At 46.6% G+C, this 24,135-nt stretch overlaps 1 protein-coding gene across 1 annotated transcript; it reads right to left on the bottom strand.

The window, feature by feature from the left end:
* Positions 1 to 1,239: 1,239 nt before the first annotated feature.
* On the bottom strand, positions 1,240 to 22,281 carry ETV3 (ETS variant transcription factor 3). The gene is made up of 5 exons (XM_063947102.1): positions 22,147 to 22,281; positions 13,270 to 13,333; positions 11,766 to 12,003; positions 8,216 to 8,331; positions 1,240 to 6,574 (listed from the first exon to the last, which is right to left on the bottom strand). The coding sequence occupies exons 2-5, from the start codon at positions 13,313 to 13,315 to the stop codon at positions 5,394 to 5,396; spliced, it is 1,581 nt and encodes a 526-aa protein (XP_063803172.1). The 5' UTR covers positions 13,316 to 13,333; positions 22,147 to 22,281; the 3' UTR covers positions 1,240 to 5,393.
* Positions 22,282 to 24,135: the final 1,854 nt, after the last annotated feature.

The raw sequence follows: 24,135 nt of genomic DNA, 5'->3' as shown, positions 1-24,135 counted from the left end.
ATGGCTACCTTCGTGTTCTTTCGTAGAGTGACCGGGAACCCCAATTAGTGCACCATATACCCTCACATGGCTCGCTTCGTTTTCTTCGTAGAGTGACGGGGAACCCCAATTAGTGCACCGCATACCCTCGCATGTCTCGCTTCGTTTTCTTCGTAGAGTGACGGTGAACGCCAATTAGTGCACCATGTCCCCTCGCATGCCGCGCTTCGTTTTCTTCGTAGAATGGCGGGAAACCCCAATTAGTGCACCGCGTACCCTCGCATGCAGCGCTTCGCTCGCCATGCTTCGGGCACGGTGCCTCACTCCGCTACCGCTGCACTCGACACAGGTCACCGTTCCCAACCGTAGTCCACGTGGATCATAAAATATGAAAAAGTTAAAAAAAAAAAAAAAAAAAGTGAAAAGCTCATGTCAACCTTTTGTCATGGCGACCTCGTACATGTCGGCCTACTTACCGTCAACCAACAGTGGTCAACCTAGACACTGTCGACCTAGAGACCGGATCCCGTCTTGGGGGCGAGGTCAGGTACCATTGCTAGCATGTCCTCAAAGTTTTTATAGCAACTCACCATGCTCATGGCTAATAAAATTGACCCCTATATGGATTTAGGTGTGAATACTGGAACGACTCAATACCTTATGTTTAAAAAAATAAAAAATCTATTTGTAATACAGTGTAGAACGTTTCTCTTATTAAACCGCTCATGCTCAACAATGCCTCCCGTCCCATTCCAAGAGAACGCGCTCCACCTGAATCACACACACAAGGAATACTGTGTTAGAATAGGAACACGGGGGTGGAGAAGACACTGCAGAGATTAGTTAATGCTTTGCAGGCCCCTCCTCCACATAACTTGGTTGATTGTGCATTTAGTGTTCATCGAGTCCACGGACAACAAAACAATGTATTACATTGCTTTATTTCCATTTAATATTTGGCACTTCATTTTAGGATTCAAAAATAATAATAATATTCTACTCTTTCGTTTAATAGGGGGTTCACAGAACTTTGTCCAGCTGAATTTCTTTTGGACTGTTGCAATAGCAACTGCTTAACACTAGAGGGCTCTTTATTTAATACGTTTGTTTCCAAGCTCAGAGCCTTCGTATGCATATATTTATAATGCAATCTGGCCCTTACTGGCTGGTCCAGTGTCTGAGGCCCTGAGATCTCCCTGAAACACGAATAATCCCCCCCACCCCCCTTTAAAAAAGTAAATGGATAACTTAATGTTAATATCAAGTTAAACTAACACACACTTTATTATACAATAGCAAGCATATACCTGTCAAAGAAGCAGCATCTAAACTTATCTGGCACTTGGGAAAAGAGGAAACAGGCATTTGGTGTCATTCTATATTCTACCAGTAGGGGGCTGACCTCTTCCTCTGAGCAATGAGCACTTTCCTAGGAAGTGGTGTACGGCAGAGGGTGTGAAAGTCTAGAATTCCTGTTCCTGAGAAAAACCAGTCACCACGTAACACTAAGAAAACGAGAGAACACATTTTTGGGCTTCCTCCGAGAGAGAAATTTACTCCAGAGAGATCTATAAGGATTTCTTTTGTCCGTTCCAAAGTTTAACACAGCAGTACTTGTACATGTAAATGTGAGGAGTAAAAGAAGCCAGGCCATCCTGAATTGGGCAGCTGTCTGCATTATGGCCACACTTTCATACAGAACAGCATGTATCCAGATGCACCCACACCAAATGCAGCCCTGCTTGTGCGGCAAAGCCCCTTTCCTGCAGATCATCCCCCGCCAGGCTGCCGTCTCACGCACGCCATCAATGTTCCACAGAAAAAGGTGGCAGAATGCAGAGAGACGAGTACACGGAAGAGACAGTGGTGGAAGGTGCTCACAGGACTGGCTACAGGTTAGACTGCATTCCTGGACATGACATTGGGAACTGGCAGTCACTCTGGGGAATTACATGACAGCACCCGAGGGAAGGTGTCCCATTTCTCTTCTTCCGATTAACCACTTATTAATCGGCAGGATATGGTGCATGGAAATGCACCAGAAAGGAGCTGGCCCCCAGGTTTCTATCCTGTTACCACCTTACCAATGTAGTGAGAGACAGGAGGTGGGGGATCAAGAAATGCCAAAATATACCCAGCAAGGATCTGTACACATAAATGCCTTTTCCTACCTCCAGTTGTGATGTAACCACAAAGGAGAGGAGGGATGTATAAATCCTTCTGAACTACTCAATGGCCACGTCTGGTCTCCAGGGTACAAACGGGACTCTAGAACAGATGTGGCAGAATTACAGATACGTCACTTGCCAGTGGCAAGTCTTCAAGCTGAATGAAGTTTTGTCTGATCACTACACAGACTGCCAACATGCCATAAGGCCATACAGCGCTCAGATAAGCAGAATAGGAGGCCCACAGCTTTTTCTGAAATGAAATACCATTTAAATCAAAGAACAACCTTCTAAGGTCTGTCCCATCTCCAACATGGGAGCCGGGGGACGCACCAACCCCTCCAAAGGCTCCCATTGACGTGTCTGGGAGAGGATAGAGGACCTGCCGGAGAAGGGGGCAAAATGGTTCAGGCAGAGGTGACCCAGCATATGTCAGGTCCAATATAAACGCTATAATAGTTATTATATTCTAAATATCATCAATTTCAGCCTAAGTGTCTGAGAAATTGTCTTTTTGGTGCTTCCGTTTTCTCCCACAGTACAAAATCATATCAGTGGGGTAACTGGCTCCAGACTGTGTGTAGGGACTGGGCGCTTACATGTCCTCTGTACGGAGCAGCATAATATATACTTTCTGTATAAATAAGGAATACGGTTGGGTAAAGGATACAGGCTAGCATCACTTATTAGCTTTATTTTATCTTATATAAAAATTAAAAAAATAAAACTATTACAGACCTGTGTGCACACTAGTTAAATCTGGCAGCGAGCGTGACAAGACACACACAGGACTAATTGTCAATGCGAGGGTGACTAGTTATTCTAGTTACTAATGGCCGAGTTAAGTAACTGAAGTGACAACGCACAACAAGGCTCTCAGTGAGCAGATTTAGATTGATTATGCAATAGTCTAACTAGAAAACGGAATACAATATATACTCCGCCTCACCTCTATGGGTGGGGGGGGGGGGGGGTTTGATTTAAGTGTTTTGAGCACAGGGGGCCACTAGATGGCGCAATTCAAGTGGTGTGCCGTTCAAGCACGCACTCCAACCAGCGCTAACATTAGAGTTACGTTGTTCCGTCATTTTGACGGGTTGGTAACTAATTATGTATACACACATGCTGCCTTGGAAATTAAGGGTATGATTCATACTTGTAAGGAATTGCACAGCTGAAGAGAAACCGCTATGAAATACAGATTCAAACGCAGCGGGAGGCGTCCGCAGCGGATGTCTCCTGCGTGCATCTGCGAGATCTGACCACCATGTCGCTATAAGCAACGATTTCATGCACTGGTCACTCCGCGTACGCTGAAGCTAACTCAGACCGACTGCGGGCTCCGGACAAAGAGTCCAGATTGCCTGCATCTTAACAAACGCAGAATTCCTGGACCCGGGCTCATTTACAAAAAGGGGCGACATGCCCCCATTTTGAAAAGAGGTGCCAGTTCCCGCCCCCGCTCTGACCCTCGGGTTTACGTATAAATGTGAATTAGGCCATAATACAGGTTGAATCTCCCATATCTAAAGTTGAATCTCCCATATAGGATAGTGACACCTTTGCGTTCTGATGGTTCTATGTACACAAACTGTTTAATGCACAAAATGAAATCTACTGTATAAAATGCACTTCAGGCTGTGGGTATAAGGTGTACGAGACAAATGCATTTCATTTATGTACGTTAATATTATATACAATGACTTCAGACTACATGTATAAGGTGTAGATGAAACTAATGAAATTTGTGTTTAGACTTTGGTCCCATGTCCAAGATCTCATTATGGTATGCAAATATTCCAAACTACCGATACCCAGAATACTTCTGGTCCAAAGCAAGTTGGATATGGGAGAATCAACCAGTATGGCTTTAGAGAGAAAAACCCTGTTTGTAGATAAACCACGAAAGCCTAGACTTCCTTTACAGCTGGATAGCCAGTACAAGAAGAATCATCTTTGAGGATGCCCAGAAACCAATATTGAAGGTGTCCGGTTTAAAACTGGCGAGAAGCTGACTCTTGTAGGACGTTAGGAGACCCTGCGGAACCATTACAATTTTGCCGCTAACCACTGCTCTGTCACAGAGATGTATGTAGTAATGATTCTACATTAAACGGAACCAAAGGCGGAACTGAATTATCTGAAGCCTTGCAGGTATGGCTAGGGACATCTAGCTGCAGGAATGTCTGAGCGTCACAGGAAACAGGCAGACTTCTGCTAAACAAACTCCAAACAACCAATCCACGAGACAAAAGTTATGCTTCGCATGATCGCCTCTTTGTTTTCACTTCTTTAGACTTCCTGTATTCTCTTAAATCTGCTTCCTGTAGGTCATGAAACCACAAGTTACATATCCTGGAGTTCCGATGTCAGGAATTGGTACGTGTGAAGAGGGACACGCAGACTACAACTCTCTGCATACCGCTAGCCTCCCGCAGACTGGCCTGGCTGGACGAGCTGTAAAAGCTTTGGAGTACTGCTGATTTAAACTTTGTTTTGTAGAACAAATTACTTTCATGCAGAAAAAGAGGACGTTTAATCCATGACATCGCAAGTGGGGGCAGGGAAGGTGTTCTGCGGGTTTGAATAAGGAAAGGAAAGGAAAGTGAAAAAAAAAAAAAAAAAAAAAACACACCCCTCGCGCCTGCTCACAAATCACATCCCACTTAACTCTACAGTCCCTACAATCCATATTGTAGTGTCAGGTTTTACAAAAATAGTTAATTCATAATTTTTCAAAATGTTACAGGCCAGCAATGGGGAACAAACCTGAGGGACAGAGCAAGGCCCTGAATAAGCGGAGAGGAGAGGAGGGAAGGGGAGGGGTGGAGGAACGGGGCCAAGAGTGCAAGATAGCCTCACTCACACTCTCTTCGGTTAAGAGAAGTGTTGAGCAGAGCTAGTCACCACAACAAATCTATATAACTGTAATAAAATACACTTTGATGTTTCCATCTAATTCGGCAAAACACAATGTATAGTTTAAGCTCCCCTTACATACAAGAGAGGTAAGGTTTTCCCTGAAGCCTCAACGAAAAAAAAAAATATATATATATATATATTTACTAAATAAACATCATCACCTGCAATGTCAAGGAAGTCTGGGAATCAAAACAAAACCTTTAACCTCACCACTTCTGCAGCAATGCTATAAAAATAGCATTATACTATATTTAAAAAAAAAAAAAAAAAAAAAAAAAACCCCACAGGAATCCACAAACATGGCTTCCACATTCAGGTCCAGTACTAGGAGTCAGAGGCGGCTACAGCCTTGGATTCTGCTGGCAGGTCTGGCGAGCGGAGGCCGTTGACGATGCAACTGATCTTTCGGCACTCTCGAACCTCAATGGCTTCCGCTTGACGCTCCCCATTCCAGAGGCGCTTGAGACGCAGCTTTGCCGGCAGAGAGTCCTCCTTCTTTTCCACCAACAAAGCTTCGCTGAAGGAGTCTTTCGGCAACTTATCACCAGCATCAGTGTGCTCTGCTGTACCCTCCTTTGGGTAACTAAATCGGGTAGCAGCGGTGGGAGGAAGTGACCAGGAAGGAGCAACTGGTTTCACAAACATATACCCTTTCTTCTCTGGGTCCTCACTTGGAGAAGCTGGTTCTTGTTCGTTTTCGCTGTCACTGAACTCTCTCTCTGCATGGTCTGAAGAATCTAGCTCTTCAGAGATGGGCTCATCATCCGAAACTGGCTCCACTTTCACAGGCAGTAGGAGAGGTTGTTGAGGAAGCGGCTGTTTATCGCCAGGACTCTGAGGATGACCCCTGTGCTTCCGCCCCACTGGAGGGGGTTGCAGCTTAATGGGGAAAGATGGCTGCTCTTCTGGGTGGAAATGACGCTGAGGTGGTGGCATCATGAAAGTAGGGAATCTTGGTAAAGTCCGTGGACTTAGGTGGTAGTTAAGGCAGGCCTGGGCCTGCAGGTAGTGTTTCATCTCTTCAGGGTTGAAGTTGAAGCAGCTGCCACTCTGGAAAGCTGGGCTCAGCCCTGGCGAGGGACTGTAAGAGAAAACGGTTGGCGTCAGGGACAAAGCAGGCGAGATGGGCATGTTGAGTAAGCCTCCACGGCCAGGCAGAGGAGACAAAGCAAAAGGACTGTGTGGGTCCGGGTACATCCCAGGCATGGAAAACACTGGAAGCAAGAGATCAGATTTATGCTTCTGGAGCACGTGGGCGCCGGAGACCATGGTATTTCGAGGGGACATGAGGTCTGCATTACGACGCCATTCTGCATGGATATCTTCAGACTCTGAAGGCATCTGCTTGCGGTCACCAACATCATTTAAGGATTCGCGGCTCGACTGCGCTGTAGAGCCCCCGGAAAAATGACTGACGTGTGCGTCTTCATTAGGAGAGTCTATAGGCGAAAAGTGGAAGTGGGAGGAGGCTGTAGGGACAGGTGGAGCACTCTGCGGAACACCACCTACAAGAGAAGAAGATAGGAAACTGTAACTGGTGTGGAGATTCAATTGTTACATCGGAACGGCTGCATTTATCACATTCTCTTTAAAAAGGTACCCCATAATGTACCATCCTTCTGACGTTCTCCGGCATGGTAAAAGCCATATAATGAAATAATCTGCCCTTGCGTGCATTCTGCTGGGCTCGTTGCGTGCGATGCAACCGTGTCGTCTCTCTCACTGACAGAAAAAAAACTGCAGCTGAACTAAAGGCATTGGTGACAAACACTGGGACGCTGGAAGCACGCTTGGAAATCCAGACGCGAGGAACACTATAAAGTTAAAGTTCTAGCTATAGTGTCTATGCTGCTTATGTGGGTGTTCGCCCTATCAATACAGCAGTTACAGAGAGCAGACTTGAAATCGGAGTTTAGCTCAGTACAGCAGCTTGTGTTTTTTGTCTGCGCTGCCCGGGGCAGGAGAAACAAGCTCGTGCTACAAGGGCAGTTTTGCTTGAAGCAATACAGAGAAATAGGAGCATGAATGGAGAGTAGATGACGCATTTTCCTGAAACACTGTAACCAAAGGGCACTAACTAAATTTAGAAATCCAAAATGCTCCTTCATACAAATCCAGTGTCCGCGTGCTCTTCACCGGCAAGTTCACGCAAGCAACCAGCGCAGTGTATTGTATTAGTAAAAGTGCATTGCACAAAAAAAACAGAAACGTGTCATTCTAGCAGGGAAATTCCATCCTGCTTCAAGTTCACAAAAAACAGAAGTACCGCAGCCAATGACATTCAAATAATAAGGAAGGAGTTATTTCGACAGTGTAGCAACAGAGTGAAGTTTAGTTTTATTTCATTAGTACAAACATGAAAAAAGGCCCCACCTGCTCCTTTCTTAGGCATCGCGCTGGCACAGCAATAAGCACCCATTTATAATCATGTGATCAGCTAGGGACCACATGTGCGACTCCGCAACAGCAGGATAACTGCTCAGCCAATAGGAAGTGGCACAGTGATGCCCTGTAACTAGCAATGATCACTATCATCTACTGCCAACTGTAAAGTGCAAAGGCACATACTGGCACTATATAACAAATAGATCCAATCCCATAAAATATAGCAGCACAGACGCTGTAATGGTTAGCATTACAGCTCCGAGGTCATGTGTTCAATTCCCACCATGGCCCTGTGTGGAGTTTATATATTCTCCCTGTTCTAACGTGGGTTTCCCCCGGGTACTCCGGTTTCTTCCCACAATCCAAAAATATACTGGTAGGTTAATTGGCTCCCTACAAATTAACCTCAGCGTGTGTAGGGAATATAGATTGTAAGCTCCACTGGGGCAGGGACTGATGTGAATGGCCAAATATTCCCTGTAAAGCGCTGCGGAATAGGTGTGCACTATATAAATGACTGGTAATAAATAAATAATGCAACTCCTTGGCTGACTGTGTTAAGTATAGGTAGGCTTACCATACTATGCCTTTAAACCGGGACAATCCTGAATTACACAGGTGCTGTGGCTAGATCACTTGAAGCCTGCATGTCACCTGGTTTTAGTGTAATTCACATGTGTCCCTATTTAAAGGGCTAGTATGGTAAACCTTAGTATAGGCAATGCATGAGAAGGCAAGTCAAGATACGTCTGGCAGCTTACCATTGGGCCTGATGTTGATGAACGGGTAATTGGGCATGACCAGCTTGTTGAAGTTGAATTTGTAGGTGAATCTCTTCCCCTTTGTTTTATGCAGGATCCGTTTGTTGTAGTAGTATCTGCAATAACCAAGAGACACTGGTTAGTAATGTAGAAACGTTCCGTAACATCTGTACAGCCCTGGGTAAGGCCACAGTAGCATTTTAAGACGCAACACACAGCTCAACGTCGCCCGCTTTTTCCATTTTGGGCCACGTGTGGGTTCCAAATGACCACCAGAAAGGTAGAAATCTGATCAAATTTTCCCATTAAGCCCACACATAATTTAGCCCAACGTCAACTACTCAGTCTGCAACTAGAACAGTCTCCCTGGCCTCTGCTCCCCACAGCGTCCTCCCATATCCCTGCCAGATTGTAGCACCTTGTCAGCATTGTCTTCTCTACACAAGTATGCAGAATGTATAGTAATTGTTTATGTGAAGCTTTCAAGTTCCTTGCATCAGTCAACACCCACTTGTGGAGCAAAGAGGCAAAATCTACAGTACACCACATGAACAGGGCACTCACCCTACTCCAGGTAAGATGTGGCAAACACAATCGGAACAGGAGGCGGTTTACCAAGTATATCCCTTATACAGCGAACAAAAGCAGGGTACAAATCATATTTAAGGTCCATACAAACTGGGCGTTTTTGCCCAGCGTGTATGCATAGCGATGATCGCAGACATCGCTGGGCTGAAAAGCGCTCAGTGCATACACACAGAGCGATTATCTCCGCTGCCCAGTGATATCAGGACGCTATGGAAAGCCGCTCACCCCGCCGTTCATCTACTGGTAATACCTGGTGTAGATGAACGGCGGCTGCCAGCGATGAAGCGGGAGTGCGCATCAACGCTCATCGTTTGGGCACACACACTGGGCGGCTTTGAGCTGGAAACAGCTCAACACACCAAAAGTGACCTGTTCCTAGTTCAAAAATCGCCCAGTGTGTATGGGCCTTTAGTTTACCTTAAGTTATTAAATTACTCCTATGACAAAGTAAATGCAGCATAGTGTGCCGTGGCAGGTTCATCCAGGCCCCTAATTCCACATGGAAGGGTTACAGGTCAGCTGTATCCATCAGTGTACGCAGAACTAAAGTGTTTACTAGCAGGGCCCTCTTCCCGCATGTGCGTTTCCTTCTCCTTCTGTTGCCATTTGTCATGACATTATTTAACTTGCAAATAAAGATGTCATATCAAATAAAATGAAATTCTGCATTCAAGACCCATAAACACAACAAACGGGCGACACAAAACCACACACCTAGTCTGCAGACGAGACCAGAGGGGCACACACCCTGTGTGCGAGGGACAGATACCGGGACTAGCACTGCTGTAAGGAAGAGGGGAAGGAAGCCACATCTCTGTATGGCAGGGACCAGGATCCTATCAGCTGCATGTGTGAGATTACAGGAGCCAGCGGCGGCTGCACACAGCTTTATACAGACACAGAGCTGAATCCGGTCACAGCTGTGCCTCTGACTATGCACAAACCGAAAACTCGCAGCTACTTCCATAGGAGAGCTGTACTAATGTGGCATGCTGGTTCCAAAATATCATTAGCCTTTATTTATATGGTGCCACAAGGGGTCCACAGCGCCTAACTAAACCTAAATGCACAGAATTAGACGTGCCGAGCAAAGTAACGCCATACCCAGGCAGGGTACATTACTGGGAAACCAGAATGCAGACACGAAAGCCAGAGAGGTCTGGATGGGGAGATATCCTTTAAAAACAAAAAATAAAAGGACATTGGACTATAAAGGCTGCAGTCTGTGTTGAATGGATAGTTAGGGGCTTTTATGGTAATACACAGCCATCAGCCGCCTTGAGAGGTAACCTAGGTTGTACCAAACTTCAGCTGACCCGGGTCAGCCCCGGGAATAACACTGGTAGCAGCCAGTATTGAGACCCCAGAAACTTGGACACACATGTTCAAGATAACAAACCCATATAATATAATAATAATATTACAGCAAAACATCAAGACCTTCCAGAGACATGATACAAAAGAAAAAAAAAAAAAAAAAAAAAAAGGGAGGTGGTGATGCACCAGAATGTATAAAAAGAACATGTTTTTCTGCTTCGGAGTCACGACTGCTGTACAACGGCCAAATGGAAGAGGGTTTGTGCCCATGCTGAGGCTGCACAGGTGGCTGTGGGGGAGGCAGTATAGGTAGCACACGAGATGGAGAGCCACAGGGGAGAGAGACAATTTTGTATTTAACCCTGCTGTGGCTGGACCCGCTTTGCCTCTCCTCGGCAGGATCTGCGTGCCGAGGAATCTGACACCTGCAGAAAGAATTTAGCCTGGAGTAGCCCCACCCGGCAGCGTTATATGAAGTACCTTCTGACTAATGACAGGTCCTGTGATCAGTTTCCCAACAGAGCTGCTGTTTGCTTTACTAACCGCACTGGATGCATCAGAACAATGTCAGCTGTTTCTATACGCACCTAACAACGTTGCCTTCAGAAAGAAGTCATACTCCCAGTCATATCAGGTTTATATAGGGAGCTAAGAAGTCACAAAGGTCTAGAACTCCTCATATAAACACACACAGAAGCCTTTTCACAAATTCACCATTTGTGACGCATTCCGCAACGAAGATAATACACAACGCAGTTCACCAGTGAGCGGACACTGATCTGCACTTAAAAACAACCGCCACTGAGCTGCCCTGTTCAGGAACACCCAATAATACTGTATAGCAGGGGGTGGCCAAGTCTGGTGCTCAATGACCCCTAACAGGTCATGTTTTCCAGGTCTAGCTGGTGGCACAGGTGTATCCATTACTGACAAATGTAAAAAAAATCACAGGTTATCTGGGAAACATGAGCCGTCACAGTCCTTGAAGACCATACGTGGCTGCCACTGCTGTATAGTGATATAGAAAGACTCTTCTGCAATCTGCATTAGAGTTTCATAGGCCTATCCCTCGCTAACGGTAATGGCTTTCAATTAAATACGGCCCCCTACCCCTTTTTGCATGGTCCATATTAAATGTCCAAGGGGACCTGCTAAATTAACAGTTAATCGGTTTCTTCACTAGTAAAAGCAAAAATAATTAGTCAATCTATCTGTACCCACAGAACCGGTGTGGCCTTTCGTTTACAGACCTACATGGACGCTCTACATCAGGAGTAGACAACATCCGGAACCCCAGCTGTTGTGGAACTAACATCCCAGCATGCCAAGCAACAGTTTTAGCATGCATGAACAGCAAGGGCAATCTGGGATATGTAGTTCTATAACAACTGGGGCAGCACACATAGCATAACCCTGCTTTACAATAGTCTGTACAAAAGTTCCCCCAAACAGGTCAGGTCTTCTGGATATCCTTGAAGTCAGCTCAATTGCTGCCAAGTGCGTTATACTGGGTTGCCTGTGGTTGAGGAGGATGATCCAGATTATATGACCAGTGTTTGGAAGGAGAACACCCTAGACTGCGAAGACTGTCAAATACAAACTAGCTTAATTCTCATGATTACCAGCACAGACTACCAGGTCTCACCTGAGTGCCCGGCTCAGCTTGTCATAGTTCATCTGCGGTTTACATTTACGCCGGCCCCACAGCCTGGCCACTTCATCCGGGTCTTTGATGACAAACTCTCCGTATTCCCCCTGCTGCCAGGCAATGACATTGCGGAACTCCTCCTTCTGCAACAGTTCCAAGATGAAGTGCCATAGCTGGATCTGGCGGGAGCCTGGACTGGACTCCGCCCTGTATGCCCAGTCCGGGAAGTGATAACCTACAGATTGTTAAACAAATTATATAAAATGATAAAAAAAAAAAAAAAAAAAAAAAAGAAAGGGGAAAACGACAAGTGATCGCAAAAAGAAAAGTTTGGACAAAAACATGGGAAACTAAAAAAGAGAAATCAAAAAACATTTAAGCAGAAAACACACAAAAAAAAAAAAACAAATAGAGAAGAGCAGAGGTAGATTAGAATTGCCAGCATTAGACAAAAGCACAACACACACAATCCTAAACGTACACAAGGAACACGTCCTGGAGGACACTGTGCGGCAAGCGTTAGAAACACATAGGACCACCACGGATCAGGCTGATGACTGGGCCTAGGTAGTAAGGACAGGTGTTAAAGCAATTACCTGGATAAGCAGACAGAAGTTATTTTTTTATTTACAAACAAAAGGTAACAAAAACAAGTCACGGAAATCTCGTATGGATGATAGACATCTATACACTATATTGTGCCGACGGATGCGCGATGTCAATAGAGTGAACGCAGTAAGAGGCGGGCATGGCGTTAAGGCTCATCTTACTCATGAATGGCATAAACACCGCACGGTACCAACAAGGCGGCATGTGCCAGCCAACAGGAAATTATTTCATTTTGAAAATCTTTTAAATGTGACATTTTGAGGAAGTTCTAGCAGTAAAAGGTCAGGCGAGTGCGCCATTGTACGCAATAAGCTGCGCTGTCAGAGACTAAGTACTAGAGCACAAAAGATGCAAAAAGCAGAAGTACAGAGAACATATGTGCGAAAATACCCAGCGAGAAAGGAAAAGCATAAGTACAGCAATCACATATGGTTTGTAGGCAGACACGACAGCAGAAAACAACCACTACACGCTGGTGAGCCGGATTTGGCTGCGCCGGGGATATTCGCCAACGCTTACAAATGGATAGTCCCCAGTGCAAGAGGGCGCTCAAAGGGATTTATATCGCTGCCTGGAAACCGGGTACGACGACTCAAATCACAAAAACATTTTGTGGCAAAGAATTCCAAAGCAAAGGGCTCCCGGCGTGACGCGGGCCCAAAATGTATTACAGGGTGTGAATAAATGCTACATAAGAAATGAATAAGTACTAGAAAGGGCACTACCCCTATGCTGTCATTCAAATACAGGGAGGAGCAAAAACAGAAGGACAGATTTTTATTATATATATATATATATATATATATATATATATATATATATATATATATATATATATATATATATATATATATATATATATATATATATATATATATATTAGTGTTCTTACCTCCTCCTCCTTTTGGCTTTTCTGCAATACTGCAACCTGTTTTCATCTTTCTTCTTCCTGCCGACTGCGGAACACAAGGGGGAAAAAAGAAAAATAAAGTCTCAAAAAGCTATGAGAAAACCCACTAGACTAAACTCTAACAAATGACAATGACAGTGCAATAACGCTGGAACATGTTGACACTACACGATAATACAGACGGATTATATATTGCTTTGCTTTCACCGTGATTCCAGCCCTGTTCTGTGTCCTAATACACACACACTTCCTGTTTGCATGCACAACAGGCTAACCACGAGGAGAGCCAACAAACAGAACAAGAGGTTACTCCACGTGCCCCCCTCCGCACAGGTGAGTGCTCCGTGTGTGACCCCCTCTGTCACAAACAAAAGGAAATCAACAGCTTACGCATTTCCTTCCTCCTCACCATAGCTGCTGAAAGCATTGTACCGTCCACCCTCCTCCTCTCCCCATTTGTGGTGACAAAACAAAGGTTACTAATAAAACGCTGATCTCACAGCGGCCGGAAGAGTTGTATTTTCTTTTGCAGAACCATGTCTCATGTGGACACGGGGCTGACATCGGGATTATCTGGATGACACAGAGAAACATTCAGCGTTTTATGACTCTGGATCAGAGAGCCTTATCCGAGACCATTCATATTGAATCAGCAATGAGGCTCCGCCTCCTGGGGCGGACATCGCACTGTGCGCACCTGCGCCATTCATTTCAGCACAAACCGACTTGTATACAAGACAGCAACTACTATAAAATGCATACCATGCGGCACGTCACAGACATGTGTCCCACATGTACACGTCTTGAACAACACTTATCCTGTATAATAGGCTAACGCTACTCCTCATCTCAATGGGGGGAATTCAAGTGTTTCATACGTCGGCGTTCACTAGATGGCGCCGGATGGAGCAATTCAAGCGCTGACATTACTGTAATGTTGCGCCTCCCCCCCCCATGGCTGCATTAATGACCAAACCCCACCAACACAGCTAAGTGGGTACCCCCGGGCAAGCAATACCCCCCAGAACTGTGGCCACATCACTATCCCCTCTGTAGACGCAATCCCCCATCACACATAGACACTCTTATCGGAGAGCTCTTTGCAGCCAGGAGGCAGGGACGGACAGACACTAGACACATGCACTCCTATGAATGAAATAGCCGCCGCAATAGACACGCCCACGGATCTCCGCTAGGGTTGAAGAGGATCTGCTTCCCCCCTCTCTGCATTATCTGGTAGCCAGGCTGCAAAATCTAGGGGCAATGGTGACCTGGCCCCCGGGATTTGTCGAGCCATAATAGATGGCTGAGCAGTAAAGTAGTCACACACGAAAGACTATTCTGTTCTGGATGTGGGCTTTGCCACTAGCTGTTATTATATACAGTTGTGTATAACAACTGTGTGCTAGGAGCTTGGGTCTGTATATATGCACCTACAAGATAACATTCAACTCAAATGTAATTTGCAATGGACTCCCATAGGCCTTACATGCCACCAAACACAGGAGCGTTACTGAAGTCTTGGGGGAAGGGGAGGAATTACATTGTTTTGTGGACAACCATACATAATGGACACCCACTGGAGCAATTCAATTGTTCCACCAAGGTTTAGCCGTGCAAAGCAGCTAAGCCAGCCTGAAGTACTGCTCTGGCCACCAAATCCCCGCGGCTATTCAACAACTGAACACCTCCGTCAGGTGCCATCTTGGTGTGAAAGTGTCTGCCCTGGTTGCGTTACCGGGGAAGGAGACCCAGCACTGAACCAGGTAACCTGCGGTGTGACCCGCGTCACACTAAAAGTATACAGAGTGCCCGATCACCAGCGCTTGAAGAGTAGGTCATCCCCAAGCACTGGCAAAGGGAAGACCCGCCAATAACCCAGGTCTGGCCTGTGGTATGAATGGGTTCACTACGGCTGGCCGGCGGTCGGGCTCCCGGCGACCAGCATCCCGGCGCCGGGAGCCCGACCGCCGGCTTACCGACAGCTTGGCGAGCGCAAATGAGCCCCTTGCGGGCTCGCTGCGCTCGCCACGCTACGGGCACGGTGGCGCGCTACGCGCGCCACACTATTTTATTCTCCCTCTATGGGGGTCGTGGACCCCCACGAGGGAAAATAATTGTCGGTATTCCTGCTGTCGGGCTCCCGGCGCCGGTATACTGAGCGCCGGGAGCCCGACCGCCGGCAAACAGAAGACCACCCGTATGAATGGGGTTTCACGATGCTGTGACGGGTTGAAATAGTGGGGCAGATGTATTAAGCCTGGAGAAGTGATAAAGCAGTGATAAGTGCAAGGTGATAACGCACCAGCCAATCAGCTCCAATATGCAAATTGGCCATTAGGAGCTGATTGACTGGTGCATGATCACCTTCCATTTATCACTTCTCCAGTCTTAATACATCTGCCCAATGGCATGTTCAATAACCCAGACTGGACCCAGGTTTTTTGGTGTAAAAGTAGTATAACTCCCACGTAAAGCAGAGTGTGTGTACCTGCACCGCAATAAAGAACGTCTTACCATACACAATCCTCCCCCTCATCGCTACGCCTCCCCAAAAGTCTAGGAAATATTGTAAAATACCAAAAAACGCAGAAGAACACTAACGCAACAGAATGAGGTTTATATTTCCCAGTTTCGTGACAGACGTCAAATAGATCTTTGTACGTTTCCAGAAATGTGCTTTCTAGTGCAAGTGATGAAGCCACAGGAGACAACGGGCACTATGAATTAATGTTGCCCCCAAAAAAACATAGGACACAAGCAGCAAATAATTATCCACACTACCCGAAATTACATGAATTACGTATTTATCAAAGCGTACCCTTCTGACACATAACCCAGTCCTGAGGCCGCTCCTCCATCCCCCTGCCTTGAACATCTCGGCTTTGCTTACATACTGCCATCAGGCTTCCTCCCGCTTGCTTGCACCTCATGTCATCTGTCTGTCACCCCTCCCTACTAGATTGTTAGCTCTTCAGAGCAGGGCCCTCTTTCCTCTTGTTGTCAAAGCCCTCTTCTCAACACATTTCACTCGCAGCTCTCTCCTACTCAGCGACCATCTTTATCCACCTTTTCTCCTGCTGGTCAAGGGTCATTTCCATCTATGGCCACCAGCCCCAAGTAGTACGACGGTTACGCTCTCGCTGCTTACATCTTAGCTGTATTGTGTTTTGAGACTTGTGGTGCTCTTTGTTACCTGTACTCTATTTTTGTTATTTATTTAATGTAATGCTAAGTTTTGTCTCCCTGTACGGCGCTGCAAAACACTTGTGGCGCCTTATAAATAAAATGTAATAACAACAATACCTAAATTAATCTAATCCTCTGCAGATTTAATTTTTTGTTTGTATGCACCCGAGATTACAGAGCTGAAATGAGAGAAAAGTGACCCCTTTGAGCGCTCAAACAAAAACCTTTAATGCCGAGCCCATTACTTGGGGGACTTTTCACGTTGCGCCCACTACACCCCCCCCCCCCCACAAAACAATCTCCTGTCACTTTAGACGGGAGATCGATAAACAACAGAATATCGCCAATTAGGTTGTTTTTGCCCTAAAACTAATTGGCGCTTTAGAGCTAAGTGCTATATTGCTAGAATCGTGCCAAGACCAGTATCTGGGAGCCTAGTACATTTGGGCCAAAACGTTGACTGCATAAGAACTATGTAGAGATACATTATACTGAAAAAGAAGTCACTCGCCTCAGTGACAGGAGGGTTTATGGAGTAGGCTGCGACGTCCTAGGGATCGGTGAAAATCCTTCTCCCATTATAATCTGTCTGGGTTCCAGCTACCTTATAATTAAGGGAGCAGCAGTTGGGGTAAATCGACAATGTTAGAGGAACCAGTTTTTCTTTTTTTCTTATTATACAAGCCCCAATACTCTGAAAACTTTACATGTACTTAGAAGGCCCGCTCTGCAGCTTTTGTGCGTGAACACAGAAAACAGCAATGCAACAGGTTGTGACATAAGTGCTGGCAAAACTTAAACATGGCCGCCCAGCGTGACTGCAATGCGCCCCGGTACTTATCCCGGAAAAGCTGCTTAACGCGGCTATTCTCGTGCAAGAAAGGGGCAACCGCTGGCCACGCAAAACCATTCAATACCCTTGGGCATTACAACGCCGCCCAACAATTGAATCTTGACTTGGCAATTAAAACACTCATCTGGTTAAAAGCTTCTTAGGGCAGAGGTGTAAAAAGTACTGATACCCAGGTACACAAGAGGGTGATGGCAACCAGCTGCCAAACGGTTTCTCTTCTCTAGCACTCTGTTGCTAGACGGCACCCAGGTCTTGTTTGGTTTGGCACAACAAGCACCACAATCAATTTCTTCATGAGACCCATTGACATCAGTAAGATTCCGGTTAAGTGCCAGAGAGGATGTTCTTGTATATAGTGTTACCTAAACATTATCCAATAACAATTATATGCATTATAATGTATTGCTCTGCAAATAATCCATGGGGGTACACCAGGGGAAATGATCGAGTATCACTGGGGTCAAATCAATTCACTGATAGTTGAATAGTGCCGGGAGTTAGCTCCAGTCGCTATCCAATTCAGCTCATGTTAAGTCCGGGAGAACGGGCATTCGCCGACTTAACAGGTTGATTTATTGGGAGAACGAGCATTCTCCGACTTAACTCCCCGCCGCGATGCTGATTCCCGACAGAATCAGCCACGCACGCCGGCCGCACTTTTGTCGGATTTCTTCTCTCATCCCCCTGGGGTGAGAGAAGAATTCCCGACAATTGAGGGTCACTTGTCGCTGTACTGAATATTCAATTCACTGACAGTTGAATAGCACCGGGAGCTAACTCCCCGCGCTATTCAACTGTCAGTGAATTGAATCGACCCCATTGCGTTAGGGCAACAGCCCAATGGGACCTGATGCAAGTCAAAACAGCGCTCCCAAAAATAGCAAAAACAAAAAACCTGACAGTCCCTGAAACAGACACACCCTTGGACCGTGAATGTTGAACTACAGGTACATAGTGGTCACTGACAGTGGAAAGCCATTATGGAATCCTATATTATGATTGATATAAAATAGCTTGTTCAGGAGAGATCTTGGTGCTAGATCATGTAGTCTAGCACAAGGGTTTCCAAACGGGGCGCCTCAAAACATTAGCATGGGGTGCCTTGGATTGGTGGTCCAGGACCAATTCAAACTATTTCTGGTCAAAGTAATAGACAAAACCAGTGCTTGTGGCGAGTGTGGTATGGAAGGTAGATCGTAACTAGGTCGACAGTGTCTAGGTCGACCACTATTGGTCGGCAGTAACTAGGTCGACAGGGTCTTTAGGTTGACAGGTCAAAAGGTCGACAGGAGTTTGTTTTTTTGGTGTCGTTTTCTTCGTACAGTGACCGGGAACCCCAATTAGCGCACCGTGTCCCCTCGCATGGCTCGCTTCACTCACCATGCTTCGGGCACGGTGCCTCACTGCGCTGAGCACAGGTAACCGTTCCCAATTGTAATCCACGTGGATCATGAAGTATGAAAATGTTCAAAAAAAGAAAAAAAAAATGAAAACCTCATGTCGACCTTTAGGACAACATGTTTTAGGTCGACAGGTCAAGAGACCCAATCGATCTAGAAACCCTGTCGACCTAGTTACTGTCGACCAATAGTGATCGACCTAGTTACTGTCGACCTAGAGACCGGATCCCGCTTGTGGCTCCCAATTATAACATAGGAGGACAAACAGAAGTAAATATTGTCCGACACCACACTAAAGAAACTAAATAGCAGCTAAGGATGACAAACAAATGACTTATTGTTTTCTAAAATTCTCAATAAGAATCTTTTGTCCTAGGGGTGCCGTGAAAAAATTCTGATACTCTAGGGCACCGTGATGCAAAAAAGTTTGGGAACCACTGGTCTAGCACCTTTTAAAAGGGACCGTAGGAAATGTATGTACAATATTAGCTATAATTAAATGATGGGTAATAAAGAAGTTTATTTTTCCATATCAGCGACTACATATCTTGCAAGGTGCCAGTCCCAGAAATATGGCAGTTTGCAGGGAGCAACTTCTCAGAAGACAGAGTCAATATGACATCCAACAGCTCAGTACCTGTGTGGAACAACTGCACTCAAGGGTAAAATAAAAAGGCTGCAGTGTTAAAATAAACTTTACATTCTAAATGGCTGAACGGCAAGAATGGAAACTCTTAAGGGCCCTACACACTCGGCGATTAGCCGCCGAGGTGCCCGACAGCCGATACGGCCGACGAGCAACCCGGCGGCGGGGGGGCAGTGACGGGGGGAGTGAAGTTTCTTCACTCCCCCCGTCACCCGGCTGCATTGAAGTGCAGGCAAATATGGACGAGATCGTCCATATTGGCCTGCATGCACAGCCGACGGGAGACCAGCGATGAACGAGCGCGGGGCCGCGCATCGTTCATCACAGGAGTCTCCACACTGAAAGATATGAACGAGTTCTCGTTCATTTATGAACGAGATCGTTCATATCTTTCAAAATATCGCCAAGTGTGTAGGGCCTATTAGAGCTGGACCACTAGGAGGAAGTGGCTACAGGATTAGGAGATTGGTTACAAATGCAGAAGTATAGTTGTTTCAGGGCAGGTGTATAATCAGAGCGATAACAGTTGCGGAGGATCATTCCTTTATACGCTATAATCAGCATTCAGGAAGTGGATGTATGTTATAACAAGCCACACATGCGCCAGGATTCCTGAATCATCATAGCCTATTCCTCTCTGAATCACCGACACATCCTCTTGTCTCACTGGAGCCGTCGCCTTTCTTGCTAGCGATCCCATTTCAGAGAATACTTTGAGCTACATTGATATACGTTTGAGTGCAATACTTTAAATCAATGGAAATGTAAATAGTTATTCGGATCTACTCACTAGCCTCCAACTATGAGCTGGTACACGTCATTCTCACCTAGGGTCTAAACATGGACACTGTCTTTCATTAAAGGGGCTTTCTCGCTGTAAGAAGCTTCTTAGACAGCCTCTTTTCCCAGTAATAGTAGTTTGGTGGGATCTCAGGGCTCCCACCTTCGGTTAAGTAGCAGGATGCAAAGGTGGCGTGAGGAAAACATTTTCAATGACACAAAATAACCCAAAACATGCAATTGAGCCTCATTAGCTTGTGCGCCTTCCATGTAACGTGAGTGCTTGATGTGAAGGTCAGTTCTTATCACAAGGAAAAGAACTGTATAATCACATAAACTGCTAGGCAAACACAGAGACCAGATAAGGAGGAAATGAGCAGCTGAAAATACAGCAACAGACACCCCTGCAGACATCACACCCACCCAATCTGCCCAGTGGTGGAGCTGGCACCAAAACAATTAACGTTATTTACCAACATTCACTTACATGGCGTCAACTTACTCCATTGCGCTGTACAAGTTAACCACCAAAACAACTGCTTGAGAGAACAGATATTCACAAAGACAAAAGAAAATGCCAACCAGCAAATGAATGGATGATTCACATAAGTACACATTTACCCCATCCCAGGAGAATCTGCACAGTACAGTCCACCGGACAAAATGCCCCTATACATAAGATTTCAGTCTTGCCAGATCAATGCAGGCTATCATATGCTCTTGTTTCCAGGCGGCGCTCAGCGAGTGCCTGCAATTCAGCTCCAAATAAACAAATCTTATGCAGACTGGCACCAAAAGGGTTAATGCATCATTACATTGTCATCAATTCTTCATACAGCACCGCAAACTGTACAACGTACTTTGTGTTTCTGACCTACGATGTTTTATCCAATCAGCTGTCATCTTCATTCACACCGACCAGGTAGGTGTGTGTGTGTGTGTGTGTGTGTGTGTGTGTGTGTGTGTGTGTGTGTGGTGGGGCGACTGTGCTAATGACAAGGCACGAACACAAACACCTGAATATAGACCCTCAGTCTATAAATAATAGCTGAATGCACTCAGGCAGCCATACATACAATCCATCAGGTGTAAAGTGGTGGGGTGCACGCACAGAGCCACCAGACGCGCCGCGGGGGCACGCGCGCAGAGCCACCAGACGCGCCGCGGGGGCACGCGCGCAGAGCCACCAGACGCGCCGCGGGGGCACGCGCAGAGCCACCAGACGCGCCGCGGGGGCACGCGCGCAGAGCCACGCAACGCTGTGCACGCGCGCAGAGCCACAAAACGCAACGCGGGGCATGTGTGCAGAGCCACAAAACACAACGCGGGGCGCGCGCGCAGAGCCACAAAACAACGCGGGGCACGCGCGCAGAGCCACAATACGCAACGCGGGGCACGCGCGCAGAGCCACAATACGCAACGCGGGGCATGCGTGCAGAGCCACAATACGCAACGCGGGGCATGCGTGCAGAGCCACAATACGCAACGCGGGGCATGCGTGCAGAGCCACAAAGCGCAACGCGGGGCATGCATGCAGAGCCACAAAACGCAGCGCGGGGCACGCGCGCAGAGCCACAACAACGCAACGCGGGGCACACACCCAGAGCCACCCAACATGCCATGGTACATGCACAAAGCCACCAACTGTATCCCCACTAAATATAAATACATAATCAATCTACAGTATAATACAGCCATAGCCAGACTCCTACACACTGCACCGCCACACACACCAGCACTCCTAAAGGTAGACTATGACATGCTGGGACCTGTAGTACCACAGGCGACACACATCTGCTACAGCCAGGTCTACCAGCGGGATAGCCGGGGGCTACGGGAGGATACAGGCCAACCCTGTATGCGGCATCACTGGGCCGCAGCGTCCCGGGGCCTCCACGGGTTCACGGCCTGGACACAGCGGCGATATGTGAGGAGCGGGGAGACACAGGGAGCGCCGGTAACCGGCGATACAGGAGACACGGAGCGCTTACCAGTGCCGGCCGCTCAGTCACAGCTCCGCCGCCGCCGCAGCCAGTCTCCTCATACGGGGCAGCAGGAAGTGTCAGACGCCTTATTAATCCCACTTCCGGTCTCACTATCTGCCCTCCCAGCGGCAACGTCACCAGTGTCCCGCCCTCAGCGTGCGTCACCACAGCTTCCGCCCACGTCCTAAACCCCGCCTCCAGCGCTCTGAGCGTTCGCTCGTCATGTGACGTCACGACATATTCCCCCGCCTTCTTCTCCTCCGCACCGTCGAACGTCACCAAGGAAACCCCCGTAGCGAACTCATAATCCCGCCCACAAGTAACGTAAAGCTGCACAGGGCGGAAGCTACGCATGCGCATTGGGGCGGAGCCTTCCGTGACGCCATTTTATAAACTGGCAAAAATGGGATTGTTCATTGATATTTTTGCCCACTTTTAAAAATATCTGCCACACAACTCAGGCTGCACATCCCCATCAGGGGCAGGAGGGAGAGTGTCATTATTATTTCACTTTATATAGTTCAAGCCATTATGCAGCGCTGCCTTCCCTAACCTCAGAGAAGGGGTCCTGAAGATTCTTCAAGGGGTCTTTTGGTTCTTGAGGCGGGGAAGCCGGGCCTTTCTCCTAGGATCGCCATGGAGCAGTGTCGTCATTCATGCCATCATCAGGAAACTAGTTGATGGCCTAACATAGCGCTTTGTCTGAGTCGCGGCACCCAAAAGTATCAGATTAATGCGTGCGTGTGTCTGTATATGTATATGTATATATATATATATATATATATATATATATAGATAGATATTTTCCAGTAAGCAAAAATAAGTGCACTCAAGTCAATATGGACGTCTTGCAAACTGTATAAGTTTACTGTACTCACAGGTACATACTATGTCAACGCTTTGACCACAGAAAGCGTCCGCCATCAGGACACCATAGCCAGAGAGTACCACACAGGCTATGGTGTCCTGATGATGTCCGCATTCTGTGGTCGAAACATCGACATGATATGTACCTGTAAGTTACAGCAAACTCTATTTGCAAGAAGTCCTGTGTGAGTGCGCTTATATTTGCTTATTGGAATATATGGATGTTCCCTCACTCGTAATATGTGGAGCACCCTAGGCAGTTGGAATTGAATGTTCCAGTGTACTGTGAGCCGTAGCTTAACCTGATCTTCATGTCATCATCAAAGTGATTCACATTCTTCATTGCAATTATCTTCTTTCATTGTTAATGTGATTATCTAATGTTGTCGTGTGTCTAATTATCATCTTCCATCCAGCATTCCTTGCGGAATAATAAAGAAACTTCCTGACGGAGATTGCTGTCATTGAACTCACTATTTGCGTGTCGGTCTGTCCTATCTCTCTGAATCACATACAAGCACAAACGAAGAGAAAAAAGGCAATTTGTTAGGTGGTGCACCGCCTAACAGATCGCCTTCTTTCTCTTTGTGTGTGCTTGTACTACATACGGTCTGTGGTTGCACCCCCATCTTTGAATCAAACAATTATATTTCTATTATTAAAAGGGGTCTTTTTATACCACCTGTTTAGGTAAGGTATTACTTTTCCAGTGCAACAGAAATTCCCTTTCCCTTTTACCCCCAATTCTTGAATATGAATCACATACAATGAACAAGGTACAGTAGAAAACATCTTAGGGAAAGGGTCCATCATATATACCCCTTTCACATCGCAAAAATAACCCGGTATCGACCCGGTATATTGCTGTTCCCACACGGGTCACTGTACGATGTGAAAGGGCCCATGGAGAATTTCCGGGTCGCCTCACCTAGTAATCTAACCCGGGTAATAAGAAGGGTTATTCCCGGGTTGAATACCGGGTCAGTGGCATATCTTTGAGTGTGGAGGCACCAGCGATGAATGATACGCGGCCCCGCGCTCGTTCATCCCTGGTGCCCCGTCGCTTGTGCATGCAGGCCAATATGGACAATCTCGTCCATATTTGCCTGCACTGCTATGGAGCCGGGT

Source organism: Pseudophryne corroboree, chromosome 12 (genome assembly GCF_028390025.1).
Source record: "Pseudophryne corroboree isolate aPseCor3 chromosome 12, aPseCor3.hap2, whole genome shotgun sequence".
Classification (NCBI taxonomy): Eukaryota; Metazoa; Chordata; class Amphibia; order Anura; family Myobatrachidae; genus Pseudophryne; species Pseudophryne corroboree.
The sequence above is the reverse complement of the archived record's forward strand: the minus strand, read 5'-3'. Positions and strand labels throughout refer to the sequence as shown.

Excerpts from the sequence above, each read along its gene's own strand:
- ETV3 (XM_063947102.1), bottom strand. The coding sequence starts at position 13,315 with ATGAAAACAGGTTGCAGTATTGCAGAAAAGCCAAAAGGAGGAGGAG. Across the intron at positions 12,004-13,269 it reads AAAGCCAAAAGGAGGAGGAG|GTTATCACTTCCCGGACTGG; the intron begins GTAAGAACACTA and ends AACAATCTGTAG. Across the intron at positions 8,332-11,765 it reads AAGCTGAGCCGGGCACTCAG|ATACTACTACAACAAACGGA; the intron begins GTGAGACCTGGT and ends TGGTTATTGCAG.